This window comes from Sabethes cyaneus, chromosome 2 (genome assembly GCF_943734655.1).
Source record: "Sabethes cyaneus chromosome 2, idSabCyanKW18_F2, whole genome shotgun sequence".
NCBI classification, from domain to species: domain Eukaryota; kingdom Metazoa; phylum Arthropoda; class Insecta; order Diptera; family Culicidae; genus Sabethes; species Sabethes cyaneus.
The window spans coordinates 181,883,705-181,899,161 of NC_071354.1; the positions used below are offsets into that span (position 1 = coordinate 181,883,705).

At 38.8% G+C, this 15,457-nt stretch overlaps 3 protein-coding genes across 8 annotated transcripts in view; 1 reads left to right on the forward strand and 2 right to left on the reverse strand.

The window, feature by feature from the left end:
- The window catches only part of LOC128737532 (acireductone dioxygenase), a 389,037-nt gene that overhangs the window by 63,623 nt on the left and 309,957 nt on the right, over nucleotides 1–15,457 (forward strand). The window lies entirely within an intron of this gene.
- LOC128737520 (coronin-1A-like) overlaps nucleotides 1–15,457 on the reverse strand; it is a 73,995-nt gene that overhangs the window by 3,155 nt on the left and 55,383 nt on the right. For all 6 annotated transcript variants that reach the window (XM_053832182.1, XM_053832180.1, XM_053832183.1 and 3 more), the window contains 3 exons: nucleotides 13,936–14,085; nucleotides 518–820; nucleotides 125–445 (listed from right to left, as the gene is read on the reverse strand). In XM_053832182.1, coding sequence (XP_053688157.1) covers nucleotides 125–445; nucleotides 518–820; nucleotides 13,936–13,950 — 639 coding nt within the window. In that variant the 5' untranslated portion in view covers nucleotides 13,951–14,085. The remainder of the gene's footprint in view (nucleotides 1–124; nucleotides 446–517; nucleotides 821–13,935; nucleotides 14,086–15,457) is intronic.
- LOC128737535 (uncharacterized) overlaps nucleotides 14,196–15,457 on the reverse strand; it is a 56,144-nt gene continuing 54,882 nt past the window's right edge. Inside the window, exon 2 of the mRNA XM_053832202.1 lies at nucleotides 14,196–14,927. Within this exon, the coding sequence (XP_053688177.1) occupies nucleotides 14,883–14,927 (45 nt within the window). The 3' untranslated portion in view covers nucleotides 14,196–14,882. The remainder of the gene's footprint in view (nucleotides 14,928–15,457) is intronic.

Here is a 15,457-nt window from a genome sequence, read left to right on the forward strand (position 1 = left end):
TCATTTGTCTGATACATGCGCTCTACTTTATCGACACTCTAAAAATAGTAAATTCGCAGCATTGCTGGTTTGCCGCTCGTGTGCTACACAACAGTGAGATGACAAAATAAGAAATGATTATTACCGAAACAACAATGCCACTGCGAGGCTCAATAATTCGCAACTTTTTATCTTTGGAAGTCGTCGCAATCAACGACCCGTCTCGATTGATGGTCAAACTGTAGATCATATCCACATGACAGTTAATTACGTTAAGCAGAGGTTTGTCCGAACTGCCGATGTCCCAAACGCATATCAGATGATCGAATCCAGCACTGATCAGCACGTTAGATGCGGTCGGGTGCCACTCGATGTGCATAACCTTGCGCTTGTGACCCACCAGCTCGACCATGCACTCGCTTAGATTGCTTGTTAGGCCACCTTCAGGGATTTTCCAAATTTTAATCTAAAAAACAAATAATTCATAAATAATTAAAGAGGAAACAATCATGGTGGTATCGTATTTGATAATATTTACAGTACAATCATCCGAGGCCGATGCAATCATATTATCGTCAAAGGGATTCCACTTGAGATCCAGTATCTGTCCGGTGTGGCCAATCACTTTGCAGCACTGAAAGTCGATGCGTCCGGTTTGGTTGATTGGAATGACCACAAACGTGGTATCGGCGACAATCGCCAGGAATGTGGGATTCACGGCACAGAAATTGCCATCGTTGCCGCTGCGGACCACACTGATGTCGGTGTAGCAACATTCCTTTCGCGTTGGCAAACCGTACACATGACGAAACTTGGACGGTCGCACTCCGCGAAACCAAAGCTGCAAAGATGCGCAAAAAAAAAGACGATAACGATTAGAATGACTGAAGTAAACCTGCAAAACAGTGTTGCAACATGTAAGACATACAGTAGTGTAGCAGTCAGGCTTCTAAGAATTTTCTTTGACTGGTAGAAACACTTATAACTTCTTGTAGAAATGTTTGCAAATTTGTTTAGCGAACATTTCTGTACATGTTCATGTTCAGACTGATCATAAGTTCAAATATGTACCATTAATTGGCATCAAATCACTACATTTGAGTGAGAAAGAAGTGCAGCTTTTATTCAATGATCGCTCTCTAACCATTTTATTAAACACTCAATAAAATTCGTTACAGAAATATAATGTGTTGTGCAAGCCGAAAAAATGATTCTATCGAAACAAAGATTTCTTTTGTTCTAAATGTAAATAGAAATATTAAGTTTATACCACTGCGCCAAAGTCGGTCAAATTTTATCGGAACAGCACATTTTCGGGCGCAGTGATTCAACGTGATTGTGAACTGAAAACTGAAAACCTCAGTAAACGACGTAATCTTTTTTCCGTGTCCGATAACTTTTTTCGCATTAGTAATCAAAATATCTTCATTCAAAGAGGTTCTTTCATTATAACAAAGTTTGCAATATTTTTTCCAATAAACCAAATCTGATGCTGATGCTAGGAAACTGGACACAAGACAGTGTCTGCAGATAAAATAAATTAGAGTATGAGATGATATTTTTGGCAGGCTTCGAATCATTCGGCACTGGCTGCTTTTGGTTTTGTGTTTAACGAACCTGAAGAACCAGCATAAAGTATGTTCCACCTTAGATTATTAAAGAATATAGATACGTCACTCTTCGCAGATTTAATCGTCAGTAAAGTGGCACCTGACGGTAATAGGGTTTACGAACATGTCATATTCTTTGTAAAGCGTTCTTATAGGTACACGTTTGACTATATCATCTGTCACTAACTTACTCAGGGTGGCAACTCGATACGAAAAATAAAATTCCCTGATTTTTGCAGGGTTTTCCAGGTGTGCTTAATAAAATTCCAGGTTTCATATTGCGATATAATTTCAACTAGAAACGTATTTCGCTCATTCATATTTGAATTATTTTTCAATCAACGAGGAAGTGAGAAAAATTATCCGAAATTTTCTCGTCTAACTTACTTCTATCTTTGCTTTCACATCCCGTATCTTCTACTAGAGCATTAGTAGCTGCTGTTCTTCTGCAATCTTTTTGTTACGAATTTCGTTGTCTTAAATGACTATTGAATGTACGTTTCTTGCTTTCAATACAAGAGCCTTTAAAATGTTTTTCGACATTCTGAAATGACTTACATTTTCACGATCAAGTGGTTTCGGACCCTATTCTCACAGTCACCTCACCTAACCTCACTTCTTTCACGCGCCCTATTCTCACAGTCCCCCTTACCTCACCTTATAGGCCCCAGTTGATTCGTACAGTCACCCAGGTGACTCTCAGAATAGCAAATTGTCACCTTACCCAAAAAAATTCATACCTGACGAAGTGGCTTAAATTTCTCTTCGAGCTACATATTCGTTTTTCAGCCACCGATTTTAGCTAAACTTTAACTATAAAATAAAGGTTAATGGGAAAGTTTTACATTTTTTCCGTGTGCCAATCATCCTGTTAGAACTGTCAAGAACAACTCTCGTATATTTTCCCCATACAACAAGTCTTAACCCAACCTACCGAAATGGAGAAAGTTCCCCACTTACTCTATTTCCCTAGGCGGGTTCTTCAATTACACTCCGCGCGTGAGTTCCTTATTCGTTCTTTTTCCCGCGCAAGCTCATGCCCAAGCGGATGGTGAAAAATTGATAAACAAAATTGATTTAGCGGAGAGTGTCGCTCGCACTCTTATCTTCTCGCAGCACCGAATTCTTTAGCGTCCCTTGCGGCTAACTCTAGAACCCGCCGTGGAGCTTTTTCACGCGAAAATGTTCATATGTTTGATTTTCGTTCTCCGGAAAAAGCTGTTTAATCGACATTGGCGTAGCTAGAGGGGTTGCCTGGGGTACAAGGCCCCCTCCAGAATTCTGCAGGCCCCCTCCAAAAATTTTCCTCATTGGAATTGGAAACCGGGAAAAAATTCAGTGTATATGTTCCCGCTGTGTAGATATTTTCTTTTTCACTAGGCATCGCAAAAGCGTAGTTGTCGTCGTAGTCAGTAGCTTAGTGGTCATCTCGACTCATGCTGTTTCAAGAGTTCGTCTCCATTCAACTACATCTTGGGCCACTCGTCGCCAATTTCCCATTCACAGAAGTCGCAAATCACTTTCGACTTAGTCGAGCCATCACGTTGAGCCTCCCTGTTCCTGATGCTGGTGCAGTTGTTAAAGAGAACTGTTTTTGTCGCATTGTAGCCTACTGACTTTCGGCAGATGACGATGGCAATCTCTAGAAACAGTGCTTGTAGCTCATGATTCATACGTCTCCGTTACTCTCCGCTTTTAGTTTGTACTCCGCCAAATATCGCCCGCAGTACCTTCCGCTCGAAAATAGCGTATGCCTAGCGTTTTGCGAAGGGCTAAGGAAGCCTAATTTCCCGCTTAAATGCGCAACTAGATCTTCTTACTAGTGTTGTTGTCCGTGTGCACCAGCAATCCCAAATACACGAACCCATCTGCCAATTCGACTTCGTCGCCATCAACAGTTACCGTCCGCGAGAGGCACGCGTTTGTTTCCTTTGAGTATTTGGTCTTGACCGCATTTACGTTTAGAACACTTGTCCTAGATTTCGATTTCATCGGATCACCCCTTCAAGTGCGATGTTGAATAGCATGCAAAATAAGCCGTCACGTTGTCCCAACTTTCGCCGCGTCTCAAAGTAACTCGAAAGTATCCCCGAGATGCACACGAAACACAACACTCTCTCCAATGTAGCTCTGCTCAGTTGCGTCAGTTTATTCGGAAAACCGTGTTCGTCCATTATCTGCCATAGCTGGTCTCGATCGACTGTATCGTATGTTGCTTTGAAATCAATAAAGATGTGATGCGCGGACAGGTTGTACTCCCGAAATATCTGGTAATTGCGCGGACCCTCATCAAGCGCGCCTGGTATTTCCCTACTAAACCTTGTGCTATCGGTGACAGCCAGAGGCCCCCTCCAGGGAAATTTCCTAGCTACGCCAATGTTAATCGAGCTTGTGTTTAGTTATAGTTTCGCCACGCGCCCTTGGTAAACTGGGCCGCGCTTTCTAAGAAATATTTTCGTTACTAATATTACCGTTGGCCGTTCTACTTCCTGACCAACGCGCCTTATTTTACTTTATATGGGTTGATCGGGTTTGGACGTGGTTGATGAGGTTTTGGACTCTCTGTTCGGCGAAATTTTGCGTAAAGCCAAATTTAATTACGATCATCCAATTTATCGCTTGTGCATCGTCCTTCTTTATCGATTTTGAAGTGTGCTTGGCTACTCGATGAATCGATCATAGCGGTTGTTTGAGAAGTTCCCTGATTTTGTTCAAAATTCCCTGATTATTCTAGGTTTTTCCAGGTCATTTTATATTCCCTGACAATTCCAGGTTTTCCAGGTAGTTGCCACCCTTCAGCGTTTTTGTTTCAAACTTGTGTTAGTTCCAACGCAATCATTGATTAAACAAATATTTTTGTGATAATAAACAAACTTTTTCGATACCCATTTATTTTCTCTCTGGTAATCGCAATGGTGAAAGAAAAATGAAACCGTTTTTTCTTATTTTGAGCTCCTTCTTAGTTACCCCTCCCTTTTCAGACCTTCCCCTCTTGCCTCACAACCACGTGTACATCTATTATCGACGCATGAATGCAAAAGAAATGCAGCCTGAATGCCTTGACAGAGGCCGCTCCCCTTTTTATAAGTTCCCCTGTGACTATCCCCTCATGCAAAGTGGAGAACGGTCCAGGCGTTCTGAAGTAATGAGGGAACATACATAGCATCCCCCGGTGAACTCCCTCCCTGGTCAGCTACTCCCAATTGTCCCACATCCACTTATACATCTGTTTTCTTTTCAGAAATCCGTGTGATGAAAGGGAAACATGTGAGGGGTTTTGGAGGCAAGAAATTTTTCTATGGTGAATTATGACCCCTCACCCCTTTAAGAGCGGGGGGGCTCCCATATAAATGGAATACAAATTTCCTCATAACTCGAGAGCAAATCAAGCAAATGGAACCAAATTTGGCAAGGGGAGGTTTTTGGAGGCAGGAATTTTTTCTATGGTCAATTAGGACCCCTTTCCTATTTGGAAGGGAGGCTCCTGTACAACTGAAATTTGAATTTCCTCATAAATCGAGAACTAATCAAGCAAACGAAACCAAATTTAGCGTTTGGGAGATTTTGGAGGCATGAATTTAGTTTATGATGGTGTGAGACCTCTCACCCCTGTGGTAGGGGGATAAGGACCCTCATGCAAATAAAACAGAAATTTTTGTGCAACTCGAAAACTAATCGAGCTTGACAAATTTTGGACTTTTTCATAAAACATAACAGTCAATAACAAGACCACCAAAAACTATCTGCAGCCCCCCCGCAGAAATCGCCTATGTCTAGGTTTATTTGTTTTCCTAGGTCTACTACCTATTCTATTCTATTGGCGATGCCAGCAGGGAAAGAGATTTTGTCGGTTGCTCACACTTACGGGAAATCTCATGTCGAACTGTCAACGCGTGAGTGCTGACAAAAGCAAAAATACATCCCTTTCTTTTTTTTACTCACGCAAAACCCTGAATAATAGCATCAGCAACATAGGCAAGGTCAATTTAGTTTGTGGCAATACGAAGTTTGTCGGGTCAGCTAGTAAATTATAAAATATTCACACTAGAAGAGTGCTAAAAAAGTATCCGACTATTATTATTCGTGGCATACCTGAACGTTGAAAACTTAAACATATTCTTCGGACTCTTCTGCTTTCAGCGATTACGTTATTGTTTGAAGCATTTCGAGGAGGCATTTTTCGAGATGGAGTTTAGCTTAACTGTAAGGTGACCACACGTCCTGATTTACCAGGGCATGTTATGTTTTCGCATGGGTTCCTCGGTTAAAAATTCGGCCCTTAGACAACCCGAAAGTTGCCATGAACTACCTTCGTCTCCAAAATTAGGCTCTTCGTACTCTACAAAAATGGTAAGAGACCAGTAGCAATGGATAATTTGCAGAATTTGGGAGGAGAATAAACTACCAGTAATGTGGATGGCAGGTACGGTTTGTCCTAGCTACAAAAAAGGGTGATCGGCTAGATTGCTGTATTTAACGCGACTTATCAACGCCACCTACAATTTGAACTGCCGACAATGGCAAACTGAATTATAATAAATGGAAACATCGCAGCGAAGTTTTGAATAATTTCCTTCAGCTAGGTTTAGGTTAATTTAAAAAACCAGGCAGTTTAAAAAACTAACCTTTGGTATCTAAAATATTATTCAAGAGCAACAAAATTAGTTGGCCGAGCAATCATTCAGTACTGCAATTTGTGAATGAATTGTTTTGAAAGGTAGAAAACTGCGAAAGACAAACACTGTCAACAGTTCAGTAGTCATCTCCATGAGCTGACAGATTAAAGAATACTACCAGGAGTTAAACTGTATGTGCTGGATGCGTTATATATTCGCCTTCATGCAGGGTTGTCAATTTTTTCGAGCATTGATACTGAGGAAGATCTCACATCGGGATCCCAAAATAATGAAATGTTTCGAGTTTCCACCATTACTGGTACGCGCATATGACTGGTATATGCACCCTATGTTATTTAAATTGCCATTGAAGGTGCGATCTGGGTATCGAAACGAGAGGAAGGATCTTTAGCTAAAGTAGCCACCATCTAACCCTCGCAGACGACCTTGATATCATTACTAAAAACTCTGGGATGAAGAAGGTAATCTACGAAGGCTATGGTTGGAAGATACTCTGGGAAAAACAACGTTCGTCTCTCACGGACAGTGACTATTGACTTAATGAACTTGAAGTGAATGATTAGTTCATATATTTAAAATCTCTGGTCGAGTAAGGAAATTCAACGACGCATTCGATCTAGGAGTTGAGCCTACTGTTTGCTCCTCCGTAAGGTGCTCCGATCAAGGAGTATACGCCGCCGCATAAAGCTGGTGATGTACGAAACGCTATTCAGTTCGGTAGTCCTCTACGGACATGGGACTGTAACTTTGCTTGCGGAAGATAGACGTCTACAGTGAGACACTTTTTTTCCAAAAATTTTAAAAAATTTTTGTTGATAGTTACCAACGAGGTCTTCAATCCGTTTGAGAGGTATATCCTTCTAGTTGTCTGAAAAAAAGTTTCAGCCTATTTGGTTAAAATATAAAATAGTTACAAACGCAAATGTGAAGGTGTCTTTTTGGCTCACTGTTCCCCAGCAGGTGGGAAGAGTGAGACAACGAGTATTGAATACTGAGATACATATTAGAATTAAACTTAAACCTTATTTTTTGGTTACAAAAAATAGTTTAGAGGTCGTACTGTTTATTTTGTGCATGAAGGATACATTATTGTTGTGCATTATTGAAAATTCCGATTTTTCTCACTTCTACATTTATATTCATATAAAGGTCCAATCCTGGTTATCTGACCTTCAACTTACACTTCAGAACTCATTTACAATCAATTTATATGGATTGATTTACAATTCAACAAAAAAAAATTTTTTTAAATTACCCTCATCTGTTTGTCTCACTGTTCCCAATAGGAATGTTTTATAAGAAATAGTGAAATAGTGGTGTTAGCAAACAATTCGATGGTCTTATATGTTTTATTTTTATCTCTCATTCCTATGAGATGCCATGTAGTAAATTTAATTTGGATTAGTTATGCGATTTGCCGTTAAAAATCACCTGAAAATGATCGCAATAAAATTTACTTTGACCCCCCAAAAACGACTTTTATTGCAAAATATACTAAAAAATTAACAAATTTTTCTCAAACTGTATTATGTGATATAGATTCACAAACTTTACTTTGCAGGAAAATATCATGGATCTTGTATGTTTTATGGCGAAGCTATTCCCGATGTCTCACTGTTCCTGTTGTCTCACTGTTGACTACTCTCCCCTACATGCACTTGCAGCATTCGAACGAAAAACGTATTATTTTTGGCGGAATACAAACGGAAAGCTAAAAGTATCGCCAGCGTATGAGCTACGAGCAGCAGCCCCTACTTGGAAAGATGTCCATCATACACCTGGCGAAAATCGGGTGGGCCGGCCGCGTCGCAAAGATGCCGGTAGACTGTGTAGTGAATTCAGGTTGCAGGTGAATTGCAAGTTTTTTATAAAAAAGATGATGATGATGATGGTCCCACCTCATACCCCTACAACGGTTTGAGCGGGACGATTTATCTAATTAAGATATTTATAATATAACAATGTAGCCAGGTGATAAAAACAAATAGCGAACTGGCTTCTAATACAGACATATCAAACTTTCAAGTGAATATCAAAATTTTAAAAAATGTCCAAGACTAGTCCAAAACGTTTCCAACCCGAAAATTATCTGGACTTGATTAGGAATCGAACCTAATATTTTGAGCCCCAGCTAGTCAGAATTGGTTCTAGATAACGATCTAGAACTACGAGGGAGATCCTGCAGTCTTTTGGTACTCGGTACCGCCGTGAGCGATGGTATACGAGTTCCAAAGTCCACAAGCAAACCCAAGCCTGTCCAGCTGCTGCTCCGAACCCTTTGTTCAGGACTTTAACCTGATCATTCAATTTCAAGATTATCTATGTCTGTTCTCGCGCGCGTGGCTCAAACATGTGTAGTCTTCTCTATACTTTTTTATATTAATAATAATAACAATTTTAAATCCATCATCATCAGTGAACATGATAACTTAATATATCCAAAAAATATACAAAAATTAAAAAAATATACAATCTTCTTGAAACAATACAAAAAATAAATCAAATTGCGTCTATAAAGTAGCTTTTATGTGTAAAATGCATAGCCTTTTGAATTCTGCCATTGTTGCTGCACGTTTTATTTGTCGCGGCATCGAATTAAAAAAGTTAATTCCTTTGTACAACAGAGAGTTCTGTGATCTTCCAAACAAAAAGTGTGGTGTTCTTGCATCTTCCGCGTTTCTAGTGTTGTACGCATGTAAATCACTTCCCCTTTCAATTCGATCACACAAGTATCGAGGCAGCATTCCATTAAGAATTTTATATAGAAACACCATTGTCAAAAAATAAACTCTTTGCTTCACAGAAAGCCATTGCAATGCGTCCAGCATAATATATGAGGAAGTGTACCTATTACATCTTAAAATTAATCGCATAACTTTATTTTGTAAGCGCTGCAACTTCAATATTTGTGTTTCGTTTGCAAGGAACAGGATGGATGAGCAAAAATCTATATGTGGTGAAATGATTGACTTATATAAAAGAATTTTACTACTAATCGTCAATTCATTTTTTAAACGGCACAACACACCGTACTTTTTCGCCATTTTTTTGATGACATTATCAATGTGAGACTTAAAGTTTAACTTGTCATCAATGATTACTCCAAGATACTTTAGTTCATTTACGCGATCAATAGTCTCACCATCAATTTCAACGTTTACGTCTGGTTTGGAGTTGGCTGAAATAATCATATATTTTGTTTTGCTAATGTTGAGCTTAAGCTGTTTAAATTTCAACCAATTCGAAAGATAATGTAAATCTTGGTTTAAATGTGTTGCAATTTCATTAGGGTCTTTAGCCGCAATAAATAGAACCGTGTCATCAGCAAACAAATTTATGTCGCAGAACCGTAAAACTCGTTTCATGTCATTGATATAAATTATGAACAAAAGGGGCCCCAATACACTTCCTTGCGGTACACCAAGTGTGTTGGCAATGGAATCAGAATTCAAATTATCAAAGCGAGTTTTCTGAGTTCTGTCACATAAATAGCTTTCAAACCATTTATATGGCATCCCTGCAATACCAAATCGCTTCAAGGTTTGTAACAATAAAGGCCTAGAGATTGTTTCAAACGCGCGTTTTAGATCCAAAAATACAGCAAGAATAGTTTCTTTAGCTTCGATTTTTTCTTTCCATTTTGCTAGTACCAGATTCAATGCAGTTTCACAAGAGTGTCCCTCTCGATAACCTGATTGCTCTGGAATTAACAAATGATTACAGTTTAAATAATTCATTAGCTGGTCTTTGACAACAAGTTCTAGGATTTTCTCTAATGTGTGCAATATGTTAATAGGACGGTACTCTTCGGCTTTATCCGTTCCATTAACTTTGGGAATAGGAATCACAAGTGATTCTTTCCAAACTTTAGGCACGTGCCCAGTTTGCAACGATTCATTAACAAGATCCAGCAAGTCGCGTCCGATGACATGAAAGCAATCTTGTATTACTTTTGCGTTGACATTGTCGATACCAGCCGATTTCTCTAAAGAAAAACAAATATCCTTCAACTCTGCAAAAGTAATAGGGCGAAATCCATCAAATCTTGTATTAGAAATCGGCTGTATTATTTCGTGAGGTTCACTGACCAAATCAATACTTTGATTGATCAGCTGAACACTATCAACAAAATAACTGTTAAATTTATTCGCTATTACTTGACTCGTTTGTTCTTCTGTGCCATTGAAAGTTATGGACCGCGGAGAATTATCTTTACTTTGAATCAACTGTTTTAAAATTTTCCATAACTCCTTGCTGTTATTTTGATGGTGATCAATCTTCCGTTGAATATAATCACATCGAACCTTTTTCAAGGTGCGTGAATATACGTTACGTGAGGCTGTGTACCTAGTCCAGTCATCCGCATTGTTAGTTCTACAAAACTTCTTGTACCTTTTATCTCTTTCACGTTTCAAACGCAATAGATCTAAAGAGTACCAGTTATTCGAGTTATGTAGTTCAATACACTTTTCGAAGACAAGCGTATTGGTACACTCTTTCAGCGTGTTGGTAAGAACACTGGCTTTATGGTCTAAATCACCAGTTATTGGAATAAAATCCAAGCTTCTCGAAACAAGCTGAGACACTGCTTGCTTCGAATATCTATTCCAGCACTTTATATTTACTATATCATCACGGTTTTGGTCATTCTCGATAAAAATAAAAATTGTCTCATGGTCAGAAATTTTACAAGCGGCCTCTGTAAGAGAATGGACCTTGTCAAAATTTGAAAACACGTGATCAATTAATGTTCGACTGTGTCTGGAAATTCTAGTAAACTGACTAACAGTTTGTCTTAGATTGTAAAAATCTACTAGTTGCTTTAATTGGTTCGAATTTGGTCCATTGAGCCAATCAATATTGAAATCACCAGCAATAATATTTAATTTGTTTAGATCTATAAAGTTATCCCACCAGTTATCTAAAATTTCCAAGAAACGCTGGTCACTTGAACTAGGGGAGTGATAGATTATACCAAAATTTCCCATCGTCATACCTCTTTCAACTGAAATTCCTAGAAACCAATTGTTCTCAACGGATTCGTTTGCACGAATGTTGAATTTAACTGATCCCTTCGCGTAAATAGCAACTCCACCAGTATGTCTGGAATGTGAGAGGCAAAAAGCAACTTTGTAACCAGGAATACTGTATTGATCATAGGCATCAGCGTCCACTATATGAGTTTCGGCTAGAAATACTAACATTGGACGTTTTGTTTCTACAAGATGTCGCAAAGCCACATAATTTGTAGATAAACCAGCAATATTCAAATAAACTATCTCTAACCTCCTTTCACATTGAATTTTATTTTGTTGCTATTTATTTAACAATATGTTGCTTTTCCTTTTCTCGTACAGCCTTCGATAAACCGGACACTGTGAACTAGATGCTGGGTGTTTTACGTCCAAATTCATATTTAGTACGTTATTAGATTTTATACAATTTACGCAATTAAATTCCGTTGAAGAGCAATCAGATGTCTTATGCTTTTCACTGCATTTAGAACATGTTTCAATATTAACACACTCCGTGCTTTTATGACCAAATTCCCCGCATTTAAAGCAACGCAAAACATTAACGGCCTCTTTAACCGGACACTTATCCCACCCAATGCTTACTTTTCCAGCATTCATCAGGTTGTTATAAGTATCCTTGTCAACTTCAACTACTACGTTAAATTTATTGTATTTGAAGCGTGGATTTTCATATTGCGCAATAACTTTAACCTCTTTGATACCGATGCCGTCATTCTGACTTTTAAGAAAGTCAACGAAGACATCGGAGGAATATTGATCACTCATTCCTACAATTTTAACCTTGGGTTTGGCAATTGTAGGAATAACAGCGTTAAACTTTTCACCCAAATTGCTTTGAATGTCATTTTTCACGACTTCAATATTATCCCCTATTGCACACTCGGCAATAATCGAACCATTTTTCCCGTTTCTAAAGTTGCTAATTTTGTGTTTCTTTGGATCCAATGCTTTCTTTAAAAAAGATCTAGTATCCTCATTAGATTGAGAAGACTCAACCGGTTTAATTACAATGACTGGTCGAGCCTTACGCTTCTCTTTATTTATCTTTATTTGCTGGACTTTATTTACCGTAGTCCCAGATGAACCCGCTAAAACACTCGCGTAAGTTTTATGATTACTAGAAAAAACCTCGTCATCCGATCTATAATTGTCAATAATCGGTTTATCACGAATAATCAAAACTTTCTTACTGGGATTTGAGTCCGATTCAGAGTGAACCGTTCGCTCATTTCGCGTTCTTTTCCTACTTATTGCGGCTACACTAATATCCCGATTCATGCTATCAATAATAGTTTTTTTGAAATTATCCAGCTTTTTGGCAACACTGGCTTCAATGTTTACCATACTCTCACGAAGAGATTCACTGATAGATTTCAAAATACTATCGATACCGTTGGAAATTGCACTATTTATCTGGCTTTCAATTTCGCTTTGGCTGTGTGCAAGCGACTGAGAGACAGATGATAATTTACCTATCATCTCAGTCAGCTCACTACAGACAGCGTCATTTTTGCCACCGTTATCTTGGGCTGATAAACAAGATGCACATTTAAAGACAACATTTTCATTATCATTTACTATTTTCGCAGCTATTTTTGTTAGGGGCGTACAAACTCTGCAAAATACAGATTTGCATTTACCTACGCAAACAACTGGATCGTCGCTGGCCCGAATTACATTACCACATGCTGCACAATCCATCCCGACTTGCATACACACGCACGCCGGCTGGACTCGTCCAGCAGCAACGGCAGACACTCAAGGCAGTGAACAATGAAAAAAACACAACAATGAAATTTCAAGCAGCCGCCGGCCGTAGCGTCTACTTTCATAGGCACTATGTGCGGCGCTGATTTAGAATTAAATCGTTGATAAACAGAATAAATCAAAAGAATGCAACGAAACTTTTACTTATCTGTCAATTTCACCAAATTTGCCGTCAGATCACTGAAACAGATCACTAATAGCACTTGTTTTCACACAAAAAAGATACTTTTAGAATAGACACAAATGATACACAAGCTACCATGTTCACCGTATCATCAAAAAAGTGAAGATACGCTCAACGATTTGGCCACGAATAGCCCAGGGCCGGGTATACCAGAAACAAGTTCTTGACACAGGACTAACGACTATTGCTCCTAACGGTGTGGTTCTTTTTTTGTCTCACTTGGTGATGTTTTTCTGAGCCTTCACAGATGTCTTTGAGCTTTTCCACTGGTTTTCGGTGCCATTTCGAATCAAAGTTTCGATAAACTCATTAAAGAAAACATTTGCTCCACGACATGCACGAGGCACGAGGATATTAAACTAGATCCCCTTTAGTCATTTAAAATGGTCTCTAATTCCCCACCATCATCCCTCAAATCAGTCCGAGGATCGCACAAGCTATTTTTAAGGTCCGCGGTCCACAGTTTGGCCATCACTGGTCTGAAGCCTTTAAAATATTTGCAGAGCCAAGCGTTTAATTCGGTTATCTGTAACCATCACGGTTTTAGGGATAGTAGTTAAATAAGTAAAATCTATTCGCTTAAAATGATCCTATTGACCAACTAACTTATGTATCAAGACTTTAAGTGTATGATTTAAAATAACTGTTCCACGCATGATAAAATACTGTAACTTACAACGAATAGTTGGGACATTATAATGTAATAGGAAAAAAAACTATACCTGTGAGTTTGTCATACTGTCAACTTCGCAATCGTCGTGTTCGCTGTCCACGTGCTGCTCCGGATCGCTCAAGCTGAGACCGCCGCTTGCGCCACCAGTTTCCAGCAGCGCTTTCCACTTCTCGGCAAATTCGCTACGGATCTCCTCAAACTGATAGATTCACGACACCAACGGTACGATTTAATATTTAAATGTATAATAGGATAAATCACGAATAACAGTAAATCAAAATAAACTTAGTACCTAAGAAATAAGCAAGCAAAAACACTCTAAAATCCGACCCTTTCTCGCTCTACTAAAAAAAAGATATTATTTCTACATCGAACGAAAACAATTTCCAATTTCACAGAATGTGCCCTTGACTAGGTGCAGCGCGCCATCAAAATTGACTTCCGCAGTCGACAGGGTGTCGAAAGAGCAAGTGAAAATTACGGAAAGCTCCCAGCAGCAGCAGCAGCAGCAGCAGCATACCAATTACTATTGTCTATCGACAAATTTCATGGTCAATTTTCGCACAACCAATTTTTCAAGCTTTCTTCTCACAGAGGGGAAGGTCTCAGTGCCGGCAGGCGTCAAACCAAATCGTAATTACCGCGAGGTCAACACAAGTACCGTAGTTATACTACACGTTTTACGTACGGAACATTTACCGGTCGTTTTATCGTTTCTCAGTCGCCTCGCGCAGTAGTAAGTCAGTCAGACAAGTCAGGCAGTTGGACAGCGCGCACAAAACAAGAGAGACGTCGTGATTGATGATTGTCGCGAACGTAGCAGATGCGGTTATTTAAAAGGTGTAATTCATGATCTCCGCTGGATAATATTCGGTACTCGATGTCTGTTGTTCCATAACGGGCTTTGTTTTGTTCCGCCAGTGGAAACCGAGTGCGACTCAACCCAGTCACAGTTTCGCTAGATTTGAATATGATTACGGTTTGTTGAACAGCCAATCAAACAACAGCGCAATACAAGAACGAAGGTGTACTCTGACAGGTCTGTAAAAAGAAAGAAACCAAAAATAAAAAAATAAATAAATGATGGAGAAAGAAAGAAACTTAAAATACACTTATAATAAATGGTACTTAAGTTTATGATGAAATCTTGAAAAATTCAAAAACGTACGACAAAACTAATTAAAATACAAAGATAATATACAAAACCAACTGAAAAAAAGAATGTGTTGTAATTGAATATTTGAGAATTGGTTTTGTTAACATAAGACTATTGCTATAATATGACATTAAAAAACAATTTAGTTCCTTTCATTTGATAACGTAATCAAATTTTACACCGTAATTAAAATATAACTGAGCTAAACACATAATTATCAAGTTACGTCACCTCACTTATATAATGACCATTCCGATCCAAAGAAAGACATTTTCCAAACACCTGTTTAATATTGAAAAAAAAAAACACGATTGTAACAGATCAGTTCACAATCATATCGTGGAAACGGAAGCGCTTGAAATGTCAACCATACCCATTTGAACTCGGCCTATAAAACCTGATAGCCGGCAGGGTG